Genomic DNA, 17,303 nt, shown 5'->3' with positions numbered 1-17,303 from the left:
ACAAGCGTGTATATGCAAATCCCAAACTCCTAATTTATCCCACAGGACCAGATCTTGAAGGATGTGTTTCACAGGAAAAAAAAAAAAAAAAAAGAGGGAAGCACGTTCTTGGCAGAGGAAACAGCATGTGTAACAGTTTGCCCTTTGGGAAGGCAAGGGAAAATCGAAAGGTCAGGGACCCTTGAATCTCTACATGCCCTACGTGCCCAGCACAATCCCTTCAGGTCTCTGCTCAAATGTCAACTCCTCGGAAAAGCCATCCCTGAACAGTCTGTTTAAAGAATCATCTCATTCCCTTTCTCTGCATCCTTCTTCACCACACTTACCACTGCCTGAAATTATGCCGCAGGTCTCCACAGTTTAGCACTGTAGTTATACCTTACAGATGGTCTTGGTTCACATCCCAATTCCACTACTTGCTATATGCCCTTTTGTTGCTTAATCTTTGTGGACGTTCCGGGATAATAATGGCACCTATCTCACAGGGCTTTGTGAGTGTACCAAGGTTCTCACATTATCTGCATTTCCACTTCTCCCAAAGCACCTGAATTACCTTGGAACAGACTGTTTTCGCTAGTGATCTGTGTCTGTCAGTGTTATTAATAGGCAAGCTCCCCTCACCAAAGCATAAGCTCCCACTGTCTTCAATGCCTAGAATTGTCCGGTACAACGTAAGCGCTGAGCAAGAAAGATGAAAGAAGAAAAATGGCAGATTGGTTAGAAGATCTAGAGGTTCATCGTGCCTCCTCGTTGCTATGGTGACAGTCGCCCAACGACTCCCAGCTTCAGTAACCTGGTTTCTATCCCGCTCACCCATTGGCCACCTGTGTTTCCGCGGTAGCAGTCCGAAAACTACAACTCCCAGCAGGCTGAGCGCCTCCAGCCGGGTTGCTAAGAGCGGGCGCCTGCACAGTAGAATCTGCTGCCATCTGAGTGTATGCCGGCTTATAGGGCGCTTAGCCTGATGGGGTCAAAAGAATGGGGAGGACCCTTTGCTCGCTGAGCACTGGGTTCGAAGGGTCTGGGTCCGAAGGGTCTGGGTCCCAGAATCTCCGTCTTGGCGTGAAGGTGGTGGAGGGGACCGCTCCGGTTTCCATGGTGATGGCCCGGCCAGTGCAAGGGGTTGCTGCAGGAGGGGTGGAGAGACATGTAAAGATGGGCGTTGCCATGGTAACCCTGGAGGGCAAGCGAGCTGGGTAAGAAGGGTTTTAAGGGATGTCGTGGGAAGAATTAGAGTTAACAGCCGAGGAAGTGAGGTGCTCATGGTGGAACGGAGAGTGTGTTGGAGGAATCAGTGTGAGATAGGGGGAGCTGGATTATACTAAGGCTGGGTGTTTTGAAGGCGTGGGAGAATTCGTATGTAACAAGAGGTTAGGGGGAGGTCACTGGAGAAATCGGTGTTCTAATATTGGGATGCTTTGGGGGAAGTGGAAATGCAGAAGGGAGAATTAGGACGTTTAATTTATCAGTCATTCAGAAATTACCTGTAGGTCCTATTATGTGCCAGGCACCGCTAGATTTTGGGAATACAGTGGGAAGCAGTACAGGTGTGACTATAGAGGATTTGGGATTTTATGGAGGAATCAGAGTGATCTAGAAAGAGAAGGGTTTTGTCGCTTATGGGAGAAACAAGCAATCGGGAAGAACCAGAGCTATAAGGAGAAGTTGGAGGGAATTGGGATATTATGTGAATTAATTCTGGCACTATTAGAAGACCAACTAAGTACCAGGCTTTGGGAAGCCCTGGGGATTCCTCAAGGAGCAAAGATAGCCTACCGATAGGCTCGCCAGACTTAGAGGAAAACCAATGCCCAGTTAAATTCAGATTTCACAATGCAGAGTATTTCGGTTATTCGTTGTTTCTCTGAAATTCAAATTTAATTAGGCATCCTGCATTTTTATCTGATAACCTAATTTGGGAGAACTGGGGTGTTTGGGAAGAATGGATTATTATAGGGGGCTTGGGGCATTATAGAGTAATCGGGTTGTAGGAAGAGAGGTGGGGGTAGTTAGTAAAAGTAGTCTGTGTTGAAGCCAGCCCTAAGAGCAGTGCTTACTGTACGCCTGGGGCTGTGCTAAGTGCTTTATTTTGGGAGGGAGGTAATTCGGTTATGCTGAGGGCTTTTAGGAGGGGTAGGAGGAGGTAACTAGGTTATTTATTTATTTATTTATTTATTTATTTATTTATTTATTTTAATGGAGGTACTGGGACTGAACCCAGGACCTCGAGCACGCTAAACATGCTCTCTACCACTGAACTCGACCCTCCCCCATTTAAGTGCTTTTGTTTTGAAAAGCTTTTTATTATCGGAATTTTCAGCCCTACACAGTTGGCCCTCACTATCGCTTTTCACATTCAAGCATTCAACCGACCATGGAAAATATTCCAAAAAGAAATTCCAGTAAGTTCCAAAAAGCTGAACCTGAATTTGCTACCCTGGTAACTGTTTGCATACTATTTGCATCACATATACAGCTATTTACATATCATTTACATTGTATTAGGTATCATAAGTCATCTAGAGATGATTTAAAGTATAAAGATGTGTGTAGGTTATATGTAATACTCACCATTTTCTATAATGGACTTCAGAATCAGTGGATACCTTCGGGGGTCCAGGAGCCAATCCTCCAAGGATATGGAGGGGCAAGGGTACAATAGTTGAACAGATGATATAATGAAACTGCTTGCACCATCTCTGCTTTAAATGAGCACCATGTTGAAGCATCTCAACAATCCAATGAGGTAGCATTACTATTGTTGCCCTGTTTTACAGATGAGGAAACAGGCGCTGAGACGTTAAGTAATTTTACCAATATCACACATTGGAAGTGGCAGAGCCAGGACTGGGAGTCAGGCAGTCTGGACCTGGAGTCATCCCTGTAACACATAGAACTGGGCTGTCTGAGCATGTGCAGCTTACTGTGAGGGGCGGGTGGAGGCATGTAGGGGGCGCTAGGATGTCTGGGGAGGGTCGGGGAGTTATAGGAAGAATTTGGTGTTTTGAGAGCGAATGAGAAGTTGTATAACTATGTTGTTCAATAGAGTAGCAGGTAGCCACATGCGGCTAGTAAATTAATTAAAATGAAAGACCATGAAAAATTCAGTTCCTCAGTCACACTCACCGCATTTCAGATACTCAATGTACTGGACAGTGAAGATCTACAAAATTTCCATCATTGGAGAAAGTTCTGTCTGCCAGCGCTGATATGTAGGGTAAACTGGGATGCTACAGCGAATGCGGAGTTTCCCGGTTCCTAATTGTCGGGAATATCTCTTATCACTTATCACTCGCCCTCCTGTGTCACCTGCAATGGACTCCACTCCATTCCCCAAACAAGACCAGCTTGACTCAATTTTTGCCCCTGCGGTTCCCTCTGCCTGGGCTGCCCATCGGACTCTTTTCCCTTCAGGCTGAAATGTCACCTCCCAAGAGAGGATCCCCTGGACAGCCCTACTTAAAGAAGCCACCACCCCTTCCCCTCTACCAGCACCTATCCCATCCCCCTGTATTATTTCTTTCAGAAATTTTTATCAGTGTCTAAAATGATCTTTTTCACCATTTATCTGGTCAATGTCCATTCTTCCCACTAGGGGGTGGCCTTGAGCTGCTTACCATGAACAATTCCAGTGCCCAAAATTGTACCTGGCACGGAGGGGACACTCCATAAATTACACGGATTAAATGAATGGAGGCTATTCAGAATTTGAGAGCAGTGATATTACAGGGGAGATTGGGGGTGTTAGAGAAAGAGAGTCATAGGGGAGTTGGGGGACATAGGAGAGGAACTGGTACCAGGAATTCAGATGATAAAAGAGGAATTAGGGCACAAGGCGATAAGAGGGACATTAGAAAACAAATGACAGGGAAGTATATTCAGTAACTTGTGATGATCTATAATGAAAAAATATAAATAGGAATATATATGTACAACTGAATCACTATGCTGTATGCCAGAAATTAACACCCCATTGTAATTCGACTATAATTCAATAAAAAAGAAAAGTTTGAGGATTCACTGCAGTGAAACATGGGATGTGTTTCGAAGACTGCCTGTCATCATCAAAATTATGACTGAAGTTAGAGTAGGAGTTGGGATACACAGGGTCCTGCTTCTGCCCTACCCTAGCCCCCAACTTGGCCTCACTGCACCTGGGAAGAACCTTAGGGCTCCAAAGAACTGATTTGAAATCCACTCTGCTGAAGCAGGCCAGCTCAGAATGTCTGGCAACACGGGGCCTGTGTTCTTTGTAGCAAAAATTGGCAGGAGATGGGTAGCGGGAAGTCTCTTCTGTGTGGATGGTACAGAACTCTCTTCATAGCTCCCCATCTGGTCTTCTTCAGTCATCAAAGTCCTAGGCCTGCCCCCGTGCTGATATTTAATTAGCCCTGAACGACATTGTGCTGGTGGTTTACCTATAGCATCACCCCCCAAACCCCAGGAGACAGGCACTGTGCCCGTTTTCCAGCTGGGGAAAATAAATCAGAGAGATTCAGTAACTTGCCTAAGGACACACAGCAGAGGAGGGTAGTTTGCCCCCTCAGCTTCCAACCCTGCACTTACAATGGCTCTCATTTTAGCAGAAAGAGTGTGGGGATGGAGTCAGACGCAGCTGACCCCCAATACGACTGTCACGCCCTTGTTGAGGCTCCTCTGTGAGCCTCAGTTTCTTCATGAGGAAAACGAGGATAATAGTAACTCTCCAAGGCGGTTTTGAGAACTGAAAATACTGTGCTTACACTGTCTAGCGCATGCTAAGGGCCTCGGTCTTTGGTTATTATTATATATCAGTCCTCCTTATTTCTTTTCGGGAGACTGAAGCTGTGGGTTGACGTCTGAGGGGGTTTGAGTGATGCTGCAGAAGGAGGGAAAACTCTCTTTGTCAACTGCCTGATAAAAAGCAGCCTCTGGACCAGAAATTCATTACGCATGCGCACCCGGGGTTGGGGCGTGAGGGGCGAAAGGGCTGCTGCCCCGAGTCCTTCAGTGGATGGAGACTCCTGTGAACCTGCAGTACACCTGGACTGCAAGGTGAGGCGCGGGAAGTCTGGGAAGACACGGATCGAATCTGAAAGGCACCGGGGGAGCCAGACGCCCAGCCAGTCTCTAGTTGAAGGGACTCATGTCTGCCCTCCCGCCTCGGGTAATGGTCTCGTCCGATTCCCGTTCCCGTCTCCCACTCCGGGACATACCAAGTTTGCAGCAGAGGGATGGAGGGAGTGGGCCTGGGTGCGGAAGGGATCATCGGGGGGCGAGATCATTGCGACGGAGGCCAGAAGAAAAGGGCGGAAAGGGGGAAAGGGGGCCCAAGCCGTTGGAAGAGAAGCGGAGTGGCCTTCAGGAGGCTCTTGTTTGAAGGGGGCGGGGCCTGGGAGACCTTTGTCAGGGAAAGAAGGCGGGGCCTCTAGATGGGTGAGATCATTGGGTGGGGAGGCGGGAGGTTGGGGTGGGCCAGTTCACTGTGTGTCCCTCTGAGAGGGATGAATTTGGTTGGGAGAGACCATTGTACGGGGAGATTTGGGCAGTACTGGGGTGACTTCTGCGCATATGAATGGAGAGGGCCCGGGTGAGTGTTGGCCCGAGTTACAGGTTTGAATTGTGCCTTGAAGCAGGAGTAGAGGGTCTGAGATGTGGGCGAACCACAGGTGCAAACAGGTGGAAGAGTTAAGGATCTACTTGCAGAAGGATGGGCTGCCTGTTGGAATGTAAGGTCCACAGGCTGGAGAGTGTGCAGGGGGCATATCAAAGGCTGAGGGGCCTGACCCTGTCCTATGGTGCTGGGGAGCCATGGGAGAGTTGTGAGCAGGAGAGGGGCAAGATCAGCTATGGGTGTAGAAAGACCTTTCTGGGGCCATCTGTGGGACGGTTTGGAGTGGGGAGGCAGGAGGTGAGAGGCCAGAAAGGAGGCTGGGGTGATGATCCTGGAGGAGAGGCAGAGACCTGAGCTGAGTCAGGGGCTGTGGGGACAGTGGGGAGGATACAAGACCAAAGCAAATTCTGGAAGGATGGGGTCTGGGGACTGACTGATGGGGGAGTAGGGAATGAGAAGGAGGAGGAGAAGGAAGAGGAGGAGGGAGGGATGACAACCTCCCTGGGTGGACAATGAGGCCGCCCACACATGAGGACCCTGGGAGGAGCAGTGTGTTTGGAAGAAGACTCTAAGGTGAGTACAGATGTCGTGAGTGTAAGGGACCTGCGGGTCATTCAAGGAGTGAAGTCCCAGTGCTAACAGCTGTGGTTGGTCCTTAGTACCACGAGGGTGATTGGGCCAGCTAGGGAGAGAGAAGTGATGTGAACTCAAAGATTCAGTTCAAGAGGTCATATTGTGAAGGGTCTTGAACGCCTGGTCAGGGAGCTCATTTTTCTACTGGGGCACTGGGGATCCAGGGGAGGAATGTGAGCAGGGAGGAGGCAGGAACAGCTCTGGTGGATGGAAAGACTCCTCTAGGGCCACATGGGGGATGGACTGAAGAGGGGAGACTGGAAGCAGGGAGGCCAGGGAGGAGGCTGGGCAAGGACAGGCAGGAGCTGGATTCAGGGCTGTGGGGATGGAGAAACCAGTGTATAGTTGGTGGTTGAGGCCATGGGAATACCTTTCATCTCCCCGAGGGCGGTCTTGGAGAGAGATGGCCTCCCTGAGTCCCCTGGGCCGAAGAAACCTGGGAGGAGACCTCTCTCCTGACACCAGCAGCATGGGGAAATCCCTCCCTGACGCCTGCGGCGTCCCTTTTCTCTTCCTCAGCCCCCTTTGCCTCCTCACCCCACCTCACGGTCACTTCGGCACCCAGAGCCCAAGGGCTGGGTCAGGGACAGACCCCACCCAATGAAGGCGGGAGATGGAGAAGTGGGTCCCGGAGACCCCTCAGACTGTCTGGGGTTTGGTCCATCTCAACTGAGGATACACCCCAAGGAGACCGAGATCCCAGAAGAAGAGGTGAGCGCCTGGATCCCCACCCATCCCAGGAGCTGGGTCTCAGGAGGAATAGGGATTCAGGCAGCTGTAGGTTTGATTCCCAGCTCTCCTGCTTCCTAGCTTCGTGATTTGTCACACGGACACGTTCCTCTGAGCCTCAGTTTCTCCTTCTGTGAAAATGGCATCTTTCTGGTTGTGGGGATTCCAGGAGATGGTGTCAGATCCTGAGCAGTTGCAGAACAAAAATATTTGTTGTTTTGGTACCCAGAACAGGAGGCAGTGGTAGATGTATGGAGTGCTGGTTCTCTCAGGAGAGACCATCAGTGCTAAATGATTTTGGAATCATTCCTGTGCCTCTCTGGAGCCTTGAGTCCCCATCTATCAAATGAGAGTTCATCATTATAGGGGTAGGATCTTGTGAGTTCAAATCCCACCCCTGCCTCTTACTAGCTGTAAGATGTGATCCAGGTGTTTCTTAATTTCTGAGCCTCAGTTTTCTGTCAGAAGGGAATAATGAAAGTCCCCACCTCCTAGAGTGAGTTCAGGGAGTTAATACACATGAATGGCTCCGATGAGTGCCTGCATCCCCTAAGTAGCCAATAAATATTAGCTGATGACGAATCAGCTGTCACCGAATCCGCAGGTGAGTCTGGATTTGTGAGGGCTGCTTTCAAGCCAGACTTGCTAGATTCAAACCTGGACTCTTCCACTTCCAAGCTCTGTGACCTCAGGCAAGTGACTCACCTCTGAGCATCTATCTCCCTGCAGATGACTGGGTTATTGTGAGCACTCCGTCTGGTACCTAGTATCCAGAAAGTGTTAAATCAAGGCCAAATAAAAGATTCCAATTAGCAGTGTCCCCTCTGTGGTTTCAGTGGCACGTGGCACGTATTTGTTTCCCATGGCTGCTGGAACCAATGACGACAGACTTGATGACTTAACACTACGCACATTTATTTCTTACAGTCTGGCGATCAGAAGTTCAAAATCAATTTCACAGGGCCGGAATCAAGGTGTCAGCAGGGCTGGGTTCCCTGTGAAGCCTCAGGGGAGAAACCACTTCCTTGCCTTTTCTAGGGCTGTATTTCTTATATTCCTGGGCTTCTGGCCCCTTCTGCCATCTTCAAAGATCCTGAATTTAATCACATCTGCAAAGTCCCTATTACCATTAAAGGCAAGATCTACAAGTTCCAGGGATCTAGGACCTGGCTATACTTAGAGACCGGTATTCAGCCTGCCATATGACAAGAAACCCAACTCAAAGTTGCTTAAATGACAAAAAGTAATTTATTGCCTCTCCTAACCAAAGAACGGAGGAAGGATGCTTCAGGTGTAGCTAGATCTAGGTGCTTATCAGGAAGCTCTCTCTCTCATCACTTGGTGCCATTTTTTTCCTATGGACATTTCATTGCCAGGCTGACTCTTCCCACGGGGCTCAAAAGATGGATACAGGCAGCTCCAGGCTCACATCCAAAGATAAGTGCTGTGGAGAAAAGTAAAGCCAGGAAGCCAGTAGGGAGAATCAGAGGGGGGGCATGGGTTTCAGTTTTAAACAGAGTGGTCAGGAATGGCCTCAGGGAGAGGTGACTTTTGACCAAAGGCCTGACAGGTGAGGGAGGGACCCTGCAGCTGTCCAGGCGAAGAGGGTTCCAGGCACCAACTCTGTTGAGGAAGCTGAAGGAGACCTTGAGTGCGGCCAGAGTCTAGTGAGCCAGGGGAGAGGGCGAGAGGTGGGGTCAAAGAGGGAACGCAGGCGGGTCGTACAGGGCCTTCCCCGGGTCGCCGTGAGTACTTGGGCTTTTCTCTGAGTGAAAGAGCCAGGGTAGGGCTCTGAGCGAAGGGACGTGAGCTGACTTAGGTGTTAACAGGCGCCGCCTGGCGGCCGTGTGGGGGACAGACCTTGAAGGCTCCAAGGCCGAGCAGGGAACCTAGGGAGAAGACAATAAACAGCAATAGCCCCGGCAAGAGATGGTTTTGGCTTACGGGAGGGTGGGGGCCGTGCAGATGATGAGAAGTGGTCCAGTTCTGGATGTATTTTCAAGTTAGAGCCAATAGACTTGATGAGGGATTAGATGAAGGTGTGTGAGAATAGGGTGTCCGATCTTTGCCCTGAGCACTTGGAAGGAAAGGAAGGAGCTGCCTTTTGCTGAAACGACGGCGTCCGCAGGAGCCGAGTTAGGGGTGGGGACATCAGAGTTTCCGTATTAACTCATTTAATCCGCATCGCAGCTCCAGGAAGGGAGGTCCCGTTGTCTGCCCATTTCACAGACGAGGCGACCTCAGCCCCAAGCCCACCGTCCGTCACGCCTGGGCCGCGGTGGGATGAGGGGATGACCCGAGGACTGAGACCCCTCTCCTCCTCTCCCAGGCGCCCGGAGGGGCCGAGCCGGAGGCTGTGACCCTGGTGCAGCTCATCGACGAGCACGGGGAGTACTCGACCGCCTGCCTCGTCCGCAGAGGGGCGGCGGTGGGGCGCTCTGGGAAGGCGGTGCCAGGCTCGCTGCGTGAGGTCCCCGAGGGGCCGGCACGGCCCAGGCCGTTCAGCTGCGCGGCGTGCGGGAAGGCCTTCAAGCGCTCGTGGGAGCTGCTGAGCCACGAGGTGGTGCACACGGCGGCGCGGCCCTTCCGCTGCGGCCTGTGTGCGGCCGCCTTCAAACGCCACTCGGACTGCAAGAGCCACCGGCTGGTGCACAGCGACGAGCGGCCGCACGGCTGCGACGCCTGCGGCAAGCGCTTCAAGAGAGCCAGCAACCTGCAGGTGCGGAGCGGGGGGCGGGGCCTGGGCGGGGCCTATGGGGAAAGGGCGGGGCATTGCAGTGGACCAGAAGTGGGCGAGGCCTGAAGGGAGGGGCGGGGCCTGCGGGAAAGGGGCAGGACGATGAACCGGAGGTGGGCGGGACCTGCAGGAAAGGTGCAGCTTAGGTTGGTGGATGGGGTGCAGCGCCAGGTCTGAAGGGAGGGAGTGAAGCTTTCCGGGACTAAGATGAGCAGGGCCTTGGGCTGGAGGTGAGTGGGGCCGAGTGGGAAAAGCAGAGCCCAGCGCAAGAGGGAGAACAGGGCTGGGCCTGAAGGGAATAGGGGCTGTAGGGTGACCAGGCGGTACAGGTGGGGAGGGGTTAAAAGGATGTGGAGGTGGGCTAGAATGTAGAAGTGGCCCTGAAGATGTTAGGGGAGAGGCCTAGAGAAAGGAGACTTGCTACCGAAGGAGGTGGCAGTTAAGATGGTCATGAGACCATAGGAAATGGGGATGGGTTTTCGAGGAGGGTAAGAGGGAGATCAAGGTCAGAGCTGGAGGAGAAGGTACTGAAAAGGGAGGCTTCCATGGCTGGGGAAAGGGAGGGCATGTGTGCTGAAGAGCATGATGGGAGGAAACGAGAGGCCTGGGTTAGCCTGGAGGGAGCCCCGTCCTCGGAGCCCTAGCCTGGATCCTTCCTGTTACTGGGTGCTGCTCTGAGCCTCTCCTGATGCCCCTCCTTCTGTGGCCAAGGGGACAAGAGACCCTGGAATTCCCTGCCCAAGGAGCCCCAAGGCTGCTTCCAGGGCTTTCTCCAGATCCACCGTCCCGAGGGTGCACTTTGCCCTGCCTGGCGTGTGCTCTCTAGGCTGGGAGGGTGTCAGGGAGCCTGGGGCATGTGGGCTGGGCTGCCCCAGTGTGGGTGCGATATCCCCTGAGGCCTGGGAAGCCCCAGCCAGCTCTCCTGGGTCACCAAGTTCTCATGTGGAACTCTGAGGGTTCCAAAAAATACACATTTCAACCTAGCCTTGCAGGTCATTGTGAAAGTCTATTTGTCAAGGTAGGAAGAAGACATAGTTTATCTAACAGTTTGATTTATAATTTTTAAATGTTTAGGGGGAGGGTAGAATGCAGTGAATAGAGTCTCAGTGGTAGAGCGTGTGCTCAGCATTCACGAGGTCCTGGGTTCAATTCCCAGTACCACCATTTTAAAAAGAAGTCAAAAAAATGTTTAGACAATTGGTATATGTACGTACATGTGGTCTCTCTTCGGGAGACAAGTACCAGGGTGAGTCTACCCGGAGAAGCGGGTCTTGCAAAGGTCATCTGCTTTTCCTCACTCCCTGTCCCCCAGGAGCACCGGCGCATCCACACGGGCGAGCGCCCCTTCTCCTGCCCATCCTGCCCGAAGCGCTTCAAGACCCCCTATGAGCTGCACCGCCACCAGCGGCTGCACGCGACCGCGCCGCCATTCCCCTGCCCAGGATGCCGCAAGGCCTTTGCAGCTGGGCCTGCCCTGCTTCTGCACCGACGGCAGCACTGCGAGGACCAGCCCCACGCGTGCGCAGTGTGCGGCAAGCGCTTCGCCTATGGCCACAGCCTGCGGGTGCACGAGCGCGCGCACACGGGCGATTGGCCCTTCATCTGCAGGCTGTGTGCCAAGGCCTTCAAGCAGTCCAACGTGTTGGCCTCTCACCGTCGCGTGCATTCGGGCGAGCGGCCCTTGCCCTGCGACACCTGCTGCAAGGCCTTCTCCCGGCCCTCGCTGCTCCTGCAGCAGCTCCGCGGGCACAGCCCTGTGCGCCCTCACGCCTGCCGCTTCTGCCCGAAGCTCTTCAAGGACCTGAACTACCGTGCTGTCCACGAGAAGGTGCACACGGGGGACACGCCCTACAAGTGCGGCATCTGCAGCAAGGGCTTCGCGCATCCCAGCAACCTCCTGCAGCATCAGAGGGTGCATCGGGATGGGTGAGGGCTGGGTACCAGGCAATGGAGGACCAAGGAGGGCCCAGGATCCCCAGAGCTGGAATGAAGGGTGATCAGGTCCAGTTGAGGCCCTGGTTAGGGCAGTGCCATCCAACAGAACTTTCTGCAATGCTAGAAAGATTCTGCATGGACGCCATCTAATATGTTAACCACCAGGCCCATGTGGTCCTTTGAGTGTCAGAAATATGGCTAGTGCCCCTGTAGAAGTGATCTTTTTTTCTTTTTTGGGGGGTTGCTTTTTATTTTGAAATTGTTTAAGTCTCACAAAAATTGCAAGAATAGCACAGAGCCTTCCCCTCTGCCCTTCCCTCAGCTCCCCCCATGATACTACCTTAGATACCCACAGGACATGGTGAAAACGCAGGAGATTGATTCTGGTACAGTTCTGTTAACTCAGGTACAGACCTTATTCAGAGTTTGCCAAAACATAAGTGAATATTTAAACTCACTACATTTTAAGGAGCTTCATGGGGAGAGTATAGCTCAAGTGGTAAAGTATGTGCTTAGCAAGCAGAAGGTCATGGATTCAAACCCCAGTACTTCCACTAAAAATAAATAAACCTAATTACCTTCCCCCGAAAAATGCAGTAGAATCAAATCCCACTGAGGAATACCAAGTCTGAAAAACACCTTTTGAGCTGAGTGTATTTATATAAATAAACAGCAAATTTCTCTTCATGTCAAGATGCCCTTAAACATTAACCTTCCTCCCTCCCCAATTCTAGTCATGACGAAGGTAAAACAAACTCAATTCATTGTTATCAAAGAAAAAGGTGCAGAATCTAAGAACGGCCTTACAAGGGGCATTTTGGAAAAAAAAAAAAAAAAAAAAGAAGAGGCATTTTTCAGTGTGACCCTCCTATCCTGTTCTCATGCCAAGTACAAGGATCCTCATCATTCAACACGGTTTTGATTGTTACCAGCATCACACATCACACAGGATTGAAAAGTACACCTGCAGCTGTTATCACTGCCTTAAGCCCTCTGGTTCTCTGCAGTCCAGTGGACTCAGGGTGCTCATGAGAGCATTTGCTTATGCCAAACAGATGACTTGGTTTACAGTACATTAACAGAAATTTCATATACATCCAAAGTCCACAACTCCATTATAAAGTTCAGGAGTCAAAAATTACATGAGTACCAGGGCTAGAAGGTCCTGTAGCCTACCTGTCCCCTTCCCAAATGCCTAAAAAAAAAACAAACAAAAAAACAAAAAACAAACAAACAAACAAACAAACAAAAACTATGAAGTAGGAATGTGCACCTGTCTTTGGAAACAATCAATTTTTTTTATTTTATTTTATTTTTATTGAAGTATAGTTGATTTACAATGCTATGTTAATTTCCAATTTTCAGCATAGTGATTCAGTGATAAATATATATGTATTCTTTTTCACTGTAGGTTATTACAAGTTATTGAATATAGTTCCCTGTGCTACACTGTAGGTCCTTGTTGTTTATCTATTTTATATACAGTAGTTTGTATCTGCTAATCCCAGCGGATACAATCAATGATTTTACAACTTGGATTTTCCCCTTGGATTTGTCCAAAATTCAAAAGGTGCCAAATTCCAACAAGTTGAGGAAAAAGAGAGTGAGGAAGGGTTCTGCTCATTTGAAAATTCAGTGGCTCCAGTGACGTGAAGGGGAAGTAGGGGGTCTCCTTTTTTCTCACATATTCAGTGCCCTCTCCTGAACTGAGTTACCTCTGGTCTGGGATGAGGACAGGAGTGAGAAATGATGGACATCACCTACATTGACTGCTGAATATTCAGTTAATAACATCCCCTCTGTGGTTGCCCGAAACTATTGTTCTAGCTCATCTGTGGACGAAGCAAGGACAAGAAGTGGGTCCTACAACGACACCATCTCCAGCAGGCATTGATGTTCCCTTTTGAACTTGCTAGGACCGTGGACTCTCAAGGTTGCCCATCCAGGTTCAAATCCCAGCTCTACCACTTAGGGCTTGTGATGTTGGCCACATTACATAACAATTCTGTGCCCCATATTCTTCTTCTATCAGATGGGATCATAATGGTGCCTCCCTCAGCAGGTCGTGCTGTGGAACAAATGAGTTCATACCAGAAAGCACTTAGAGCAGCGCCTGGGACTGTGTGCCAGTTCCCAGTTCTTTAATGTCTTTCTGCTCACCTCCAGCTGGGGCTATCCCACCCCATTCCCTTTATGCATAGACTCTTTGGGGAACGTTTTTTAAAACATTTTTTGGTATAGTTTTTTTAAATACATCTTTTGTGTGGGGGTTTTTATTGTTTTCTTTTTGAGGGGGTAGGTAATTAGGTTTATTTATTTATTTATCTTAGTAGAGGTACTGGGGATTGAACCCAGGACCTCGTGCATGCTAAGCACACAATCTACCAACGAGCTCTGCCCTCTGCCCGCCCCCGCATTGACTCTTTGCTTCTTTACCTATACCAGTCTTTAGAAAGACTAGCCCAGAAATCTTATCTACCTTCTGTGGCCCTGTTACGGATTGCAACATAACTCTCCCTGCACCTTCCTCACAAAATGCTGAGGTTGTAAACTCTGGTATCTCCGAATGAGATCTTAATTGGAAACAGAGACTCTACAGAGGCAATCACATTAAAATGAGGTCATTAGGTGGCACCGAATCAGAGTTTTAAAAGAGAAAATTTGGACACAGGGACAGACATACAGAGGGAAGACAATAAGAACAGACACAGGGAGAGCGCTATGTGACCATGTGCGCTTGGGGTAATGTATCCACAAGCCACGGAACATCTGGGGCCACTAGAAGCTGGAAGAAACAAGGAAGGATCTTTTCCCTACACGTTTCAGAGGGGGCATGGCCCAAGTGACATCTTTTTTTTTTTTTAATGGAGGTATCAGGGATTGAACCCAGGATCTTTGCATGCTAAGCATGTGCTCTACTACTGAGCTATACCCTCCCCCCTAAACATTTATATAATCTCCTCAGTACTTATATTTTTCCTTTCTTGTTCATGAATGTATATCCAGCCCTTAAATAGTGCCTGGAATATGTAAAGCATGCAATATATATTTGTTGATAGATACATGACTTTCTATAGTGCAGTGCAGTTTTACAGAAATCTAATTTAAACCCTAATATGATTTGAAACTTCTTGAACCTACATTTTAAAGAGACCAAAACCTAGCAGATAAAGTTCATTTTAATCATAGATTTCTATTTTGTTCAACCCCAAATATTGTACTTAAACAAGAGTCAATATGAAAATTATTAATTTCATATTCATACATTCTTTTGCATTGTAAGACTTCATATCTGTATGTATGTTTAATGTATAGCTCATCTCAGTTCATGCTAGCTCCATGTCAGTGTTCCATAGCCAAAAGGCATTGTTTTCTGGTATATATCATTGTAGACAGTCCTCTGTTGCCATAGGAGGTTGTGGATGTAACATCATCTATTGAATGTTTTTCAAGAAAAGATAATTCTCATCCTTGAAAGGGAAGAAGTCCATTTGGAAACAATTATGTTATTTTTCATCAGCACGAAAGGGCAGATGGTTGGGTAGCAGGATGAAATCATTGCAGTCATTCTCTCCAGTTGTAAATTTTTCTCAGGTTTATGAAACAAATAGTAAGTAAAAAAGTTGTCTGAGAAATAAAATAAAATAAAACAACTTACCAACAGGAGAATTGTGTGGGTGGCTTTGATTTCAGGAGATGACTGGGAAGAGAGGTTGGAGCTGTGAAGATGCTGAGATCTTTCATGGTGTTTGTAGAGGAGATTTACCGTGTAGACACTAGACCACATCATGAGGACCACAAAGAGGAGATCTCGAATTATTATGGGAGTTGTATATGCAGTTAAATGGTGGTGTTCAAACTGCTTCGTTTGGCAGTAATGTGTAACATACTCAAAAGTGACAGGTGTGGAATTGTGATGGGCTTCTGCAATTCTAATGAGGTCAACATAGATGAGTATATTGAGGATCCAGAAGGAAAGGAAGAAGGGGTAAATGCATGTGGAGATTTTAGATTTAAGCCACACCCAGTTAGAATTCCTGGGACTGATGGTGATGGCTTGGAAGGTACTGAGGAGAGCAGTTGAACAGATGGAAACACCCCAGGTGACTCTGTATGTGAACAAAGTTGCCTTACAAGCAACATTATCCAGAAAATGTCTTACTCCAAAGGATGACACGAGATATGGTATCAACCTCAACATGATGGCCAAGACATTGACCAAAGTCAGATGGACACATATCAAATCTATTGGTTTTGTCAGCTGATTTTGACTCAAGAAGATATACATATATAACATGAAGAGCAATGAGTTCCCCATGAATCCAGTCCAAAGAAGAAATAGGAAGAGAATCCTCCAAATCACATCACTTGAAAACATTATTATATTGATGTTTTATATGTTATAATGAGGTCAACCAGGTTTCTAATGAAACAAAATTGATTATATCATGAAGTTGATACTAGATACTGGGAATCCTTGAGACCCTTAGATATAGAAGTAAGTTTGTAAGGAAGGTAGAACTCAACTTGCTAATTGAAATGGGAGGAAAAATGAAAATGGTAACGCCAGAAAAGGACGAGCAAATTATTTCTTAAAAGATCATTGGAACTGATGCACGTAAAAGCAGAAATTAGTAGATAACAACCTTCAGACGGAAAAGAAGAAGGTCAAAAGTTAGTTCCCTGAAAAAAATAATATAATTGACAAAGCTATGTGATACTTCCCCATAGGAAGGCCCAAATGACATAAGATGAAAAATACTGAAGGGCCAGCAGTGGCGAAGTTGCAAATATTAGAAAAATAACAGGATACACTGATCTTCTATGCTGATAAATTAGGACATTTCAGAGATTTCAGGACAAAACTCTAGAGGACTTAACTTACCAAAACAATATATTGAAATCATAGAAAGACACAAAGGTGCAAGTTTCCTCGTGATGACTTGAACAGTGAAAGAAAGTGTTCCAGAAGGCATCTCAAAGAAAGTGTCGATGTTGAAGTATAGCAAACACACCAGATACATATAATATCTCTGAACCACTGCGAAAGAAAAGTGGAGAATATTCCAGCCATCACATTATAAGCTTAGCCTAACTTTGGTAGCAAATAGTAACAAAGGAAAGTATGAGGAAGACAATGACAACTCCATTTCATAAGCCAGATTTTAAAAGATCTATACAGAATAACTGCAAGATTACATTCACGAACATAAGAAGATCAGGCATTGGACCAAAGGTGTATCCCAAACATAAAACACAAGTTTAACAGTTGAAACTTCATCTGCATAATTACACACACTAGCAGATTAAGAGCCAAAAATACATGATCACTTCAATATGTACATAATAAGATCATGTGATAATATTCAACATATATTTATGATAGAAATCTTTACTTATTAGCAATAGAAAGGAATAACCTTACTCTGACAAAAATATCTACAACGTGGAAAATCATATTTAAGGTTACCTAGGGAGACTTTTACATTTGAGATGGGCTCTGAGTAAAAATATCTGCTCTCACCACTTCTATTTCTCATATTTTCCGATTTTGTGGGCTTTACTGTAAAGAAAGAAAGTGAAATTTGTTATAATTGGGAAAAAACCTATTTTTTATTAATGACAGATTATATAAGTTTTAAGACGGAAACCAATAAAATCATTAACTAAATTATT

General features: G+C 47.8%; 2 protein-coding genes across 2 annotated transcripts; one reads left to right on the top strand and one right to left on the bottom strand.

Annotated features, from left to right (window-relative positions):
- Positions 1-4,932: 4,932 nt before the first annotated feature.
- LOC105062741 (uncharacterized) lies at positions 4,933-15,230 on the top strand. The gene is made up of 4 exons (XM_074370845.1): positions 4,933-5,034; positions 6,746-6,937; positions 9,285-9,674; positions 11,005-15,230. Exons 1-4 carry the CDS (start codon positions 4,933-4,935, stop codon positions 11,620-11,622), a joined length of 1,302 nt encoding a protein of 433 aa, XP_074226946.1. The 3' UTR covers positions 11,623-15,230.
- LOC141578579 (vomeronasal type-1 receptor 4-like) lies at positions 15,076-16,005 on the bottom strand. The gene has a single exon (XM_074369321.1). It carries the CDS (start codon positions 16,003-16,005, stop codon positions 15,076-15,078), a length of 930 nt encoding a protein of 309 aa, XP_074225422.1.
- Between the last annotated feature and the right edge of the window lie 1,298 nt (positions 16,006-17,303).

Source organism: Camelus bactrianus, chromosome 9 (genome assembly GCF_048773025.1).
Source record: "Camelus bactrianus isolate YW-2024 breed Bactrian camel chromosome 9, ASM4877302v1, whole genome shotgun sequence".
NCBI lineage: Eukaryota > Metazoa > Chordata > Mammalia > Artiodactyla > Camelidae > Camelus > Camelus bactrianus.
Note: the sequence above shows the minus strand (reverse complement) of the source record. Positions and strands in the feature narration are given on the sequence as shown.

Bases quoted from the DNA above. Each gene is read 5' to 3' on its own strand.
- LOC105062741 (XM_074370845.1), top strand. From the start codon at position 4,933: ATGCGCACCCGGGGTTGGGGCGTGAGGGGCGAAAGGGCTGCTGCCCCG. The intron at 5,035-6,745 runs GTGAGGCGCGGG...TCTCTTCCTCAG, and splicing joins CAGTACACCTGGACTGCAAG to CCCCCTTTGCCTCCTCACCC. The intron at 6,938-9,284 runs GTGAGCGCCTGG...CTCCTCTCCCAG, and splicing joins CCGAGATCCCAGAAGAAGAG to GCGCCCGGAGGGGCCGAGCC.
- LOC141578579 (XM_074369321.1), bottom strand. From the start codon at position 16,005: ATGTTTTCAAGTGATGTGATTTGGAGGATTCTCTTCCTATTTCTTCTT.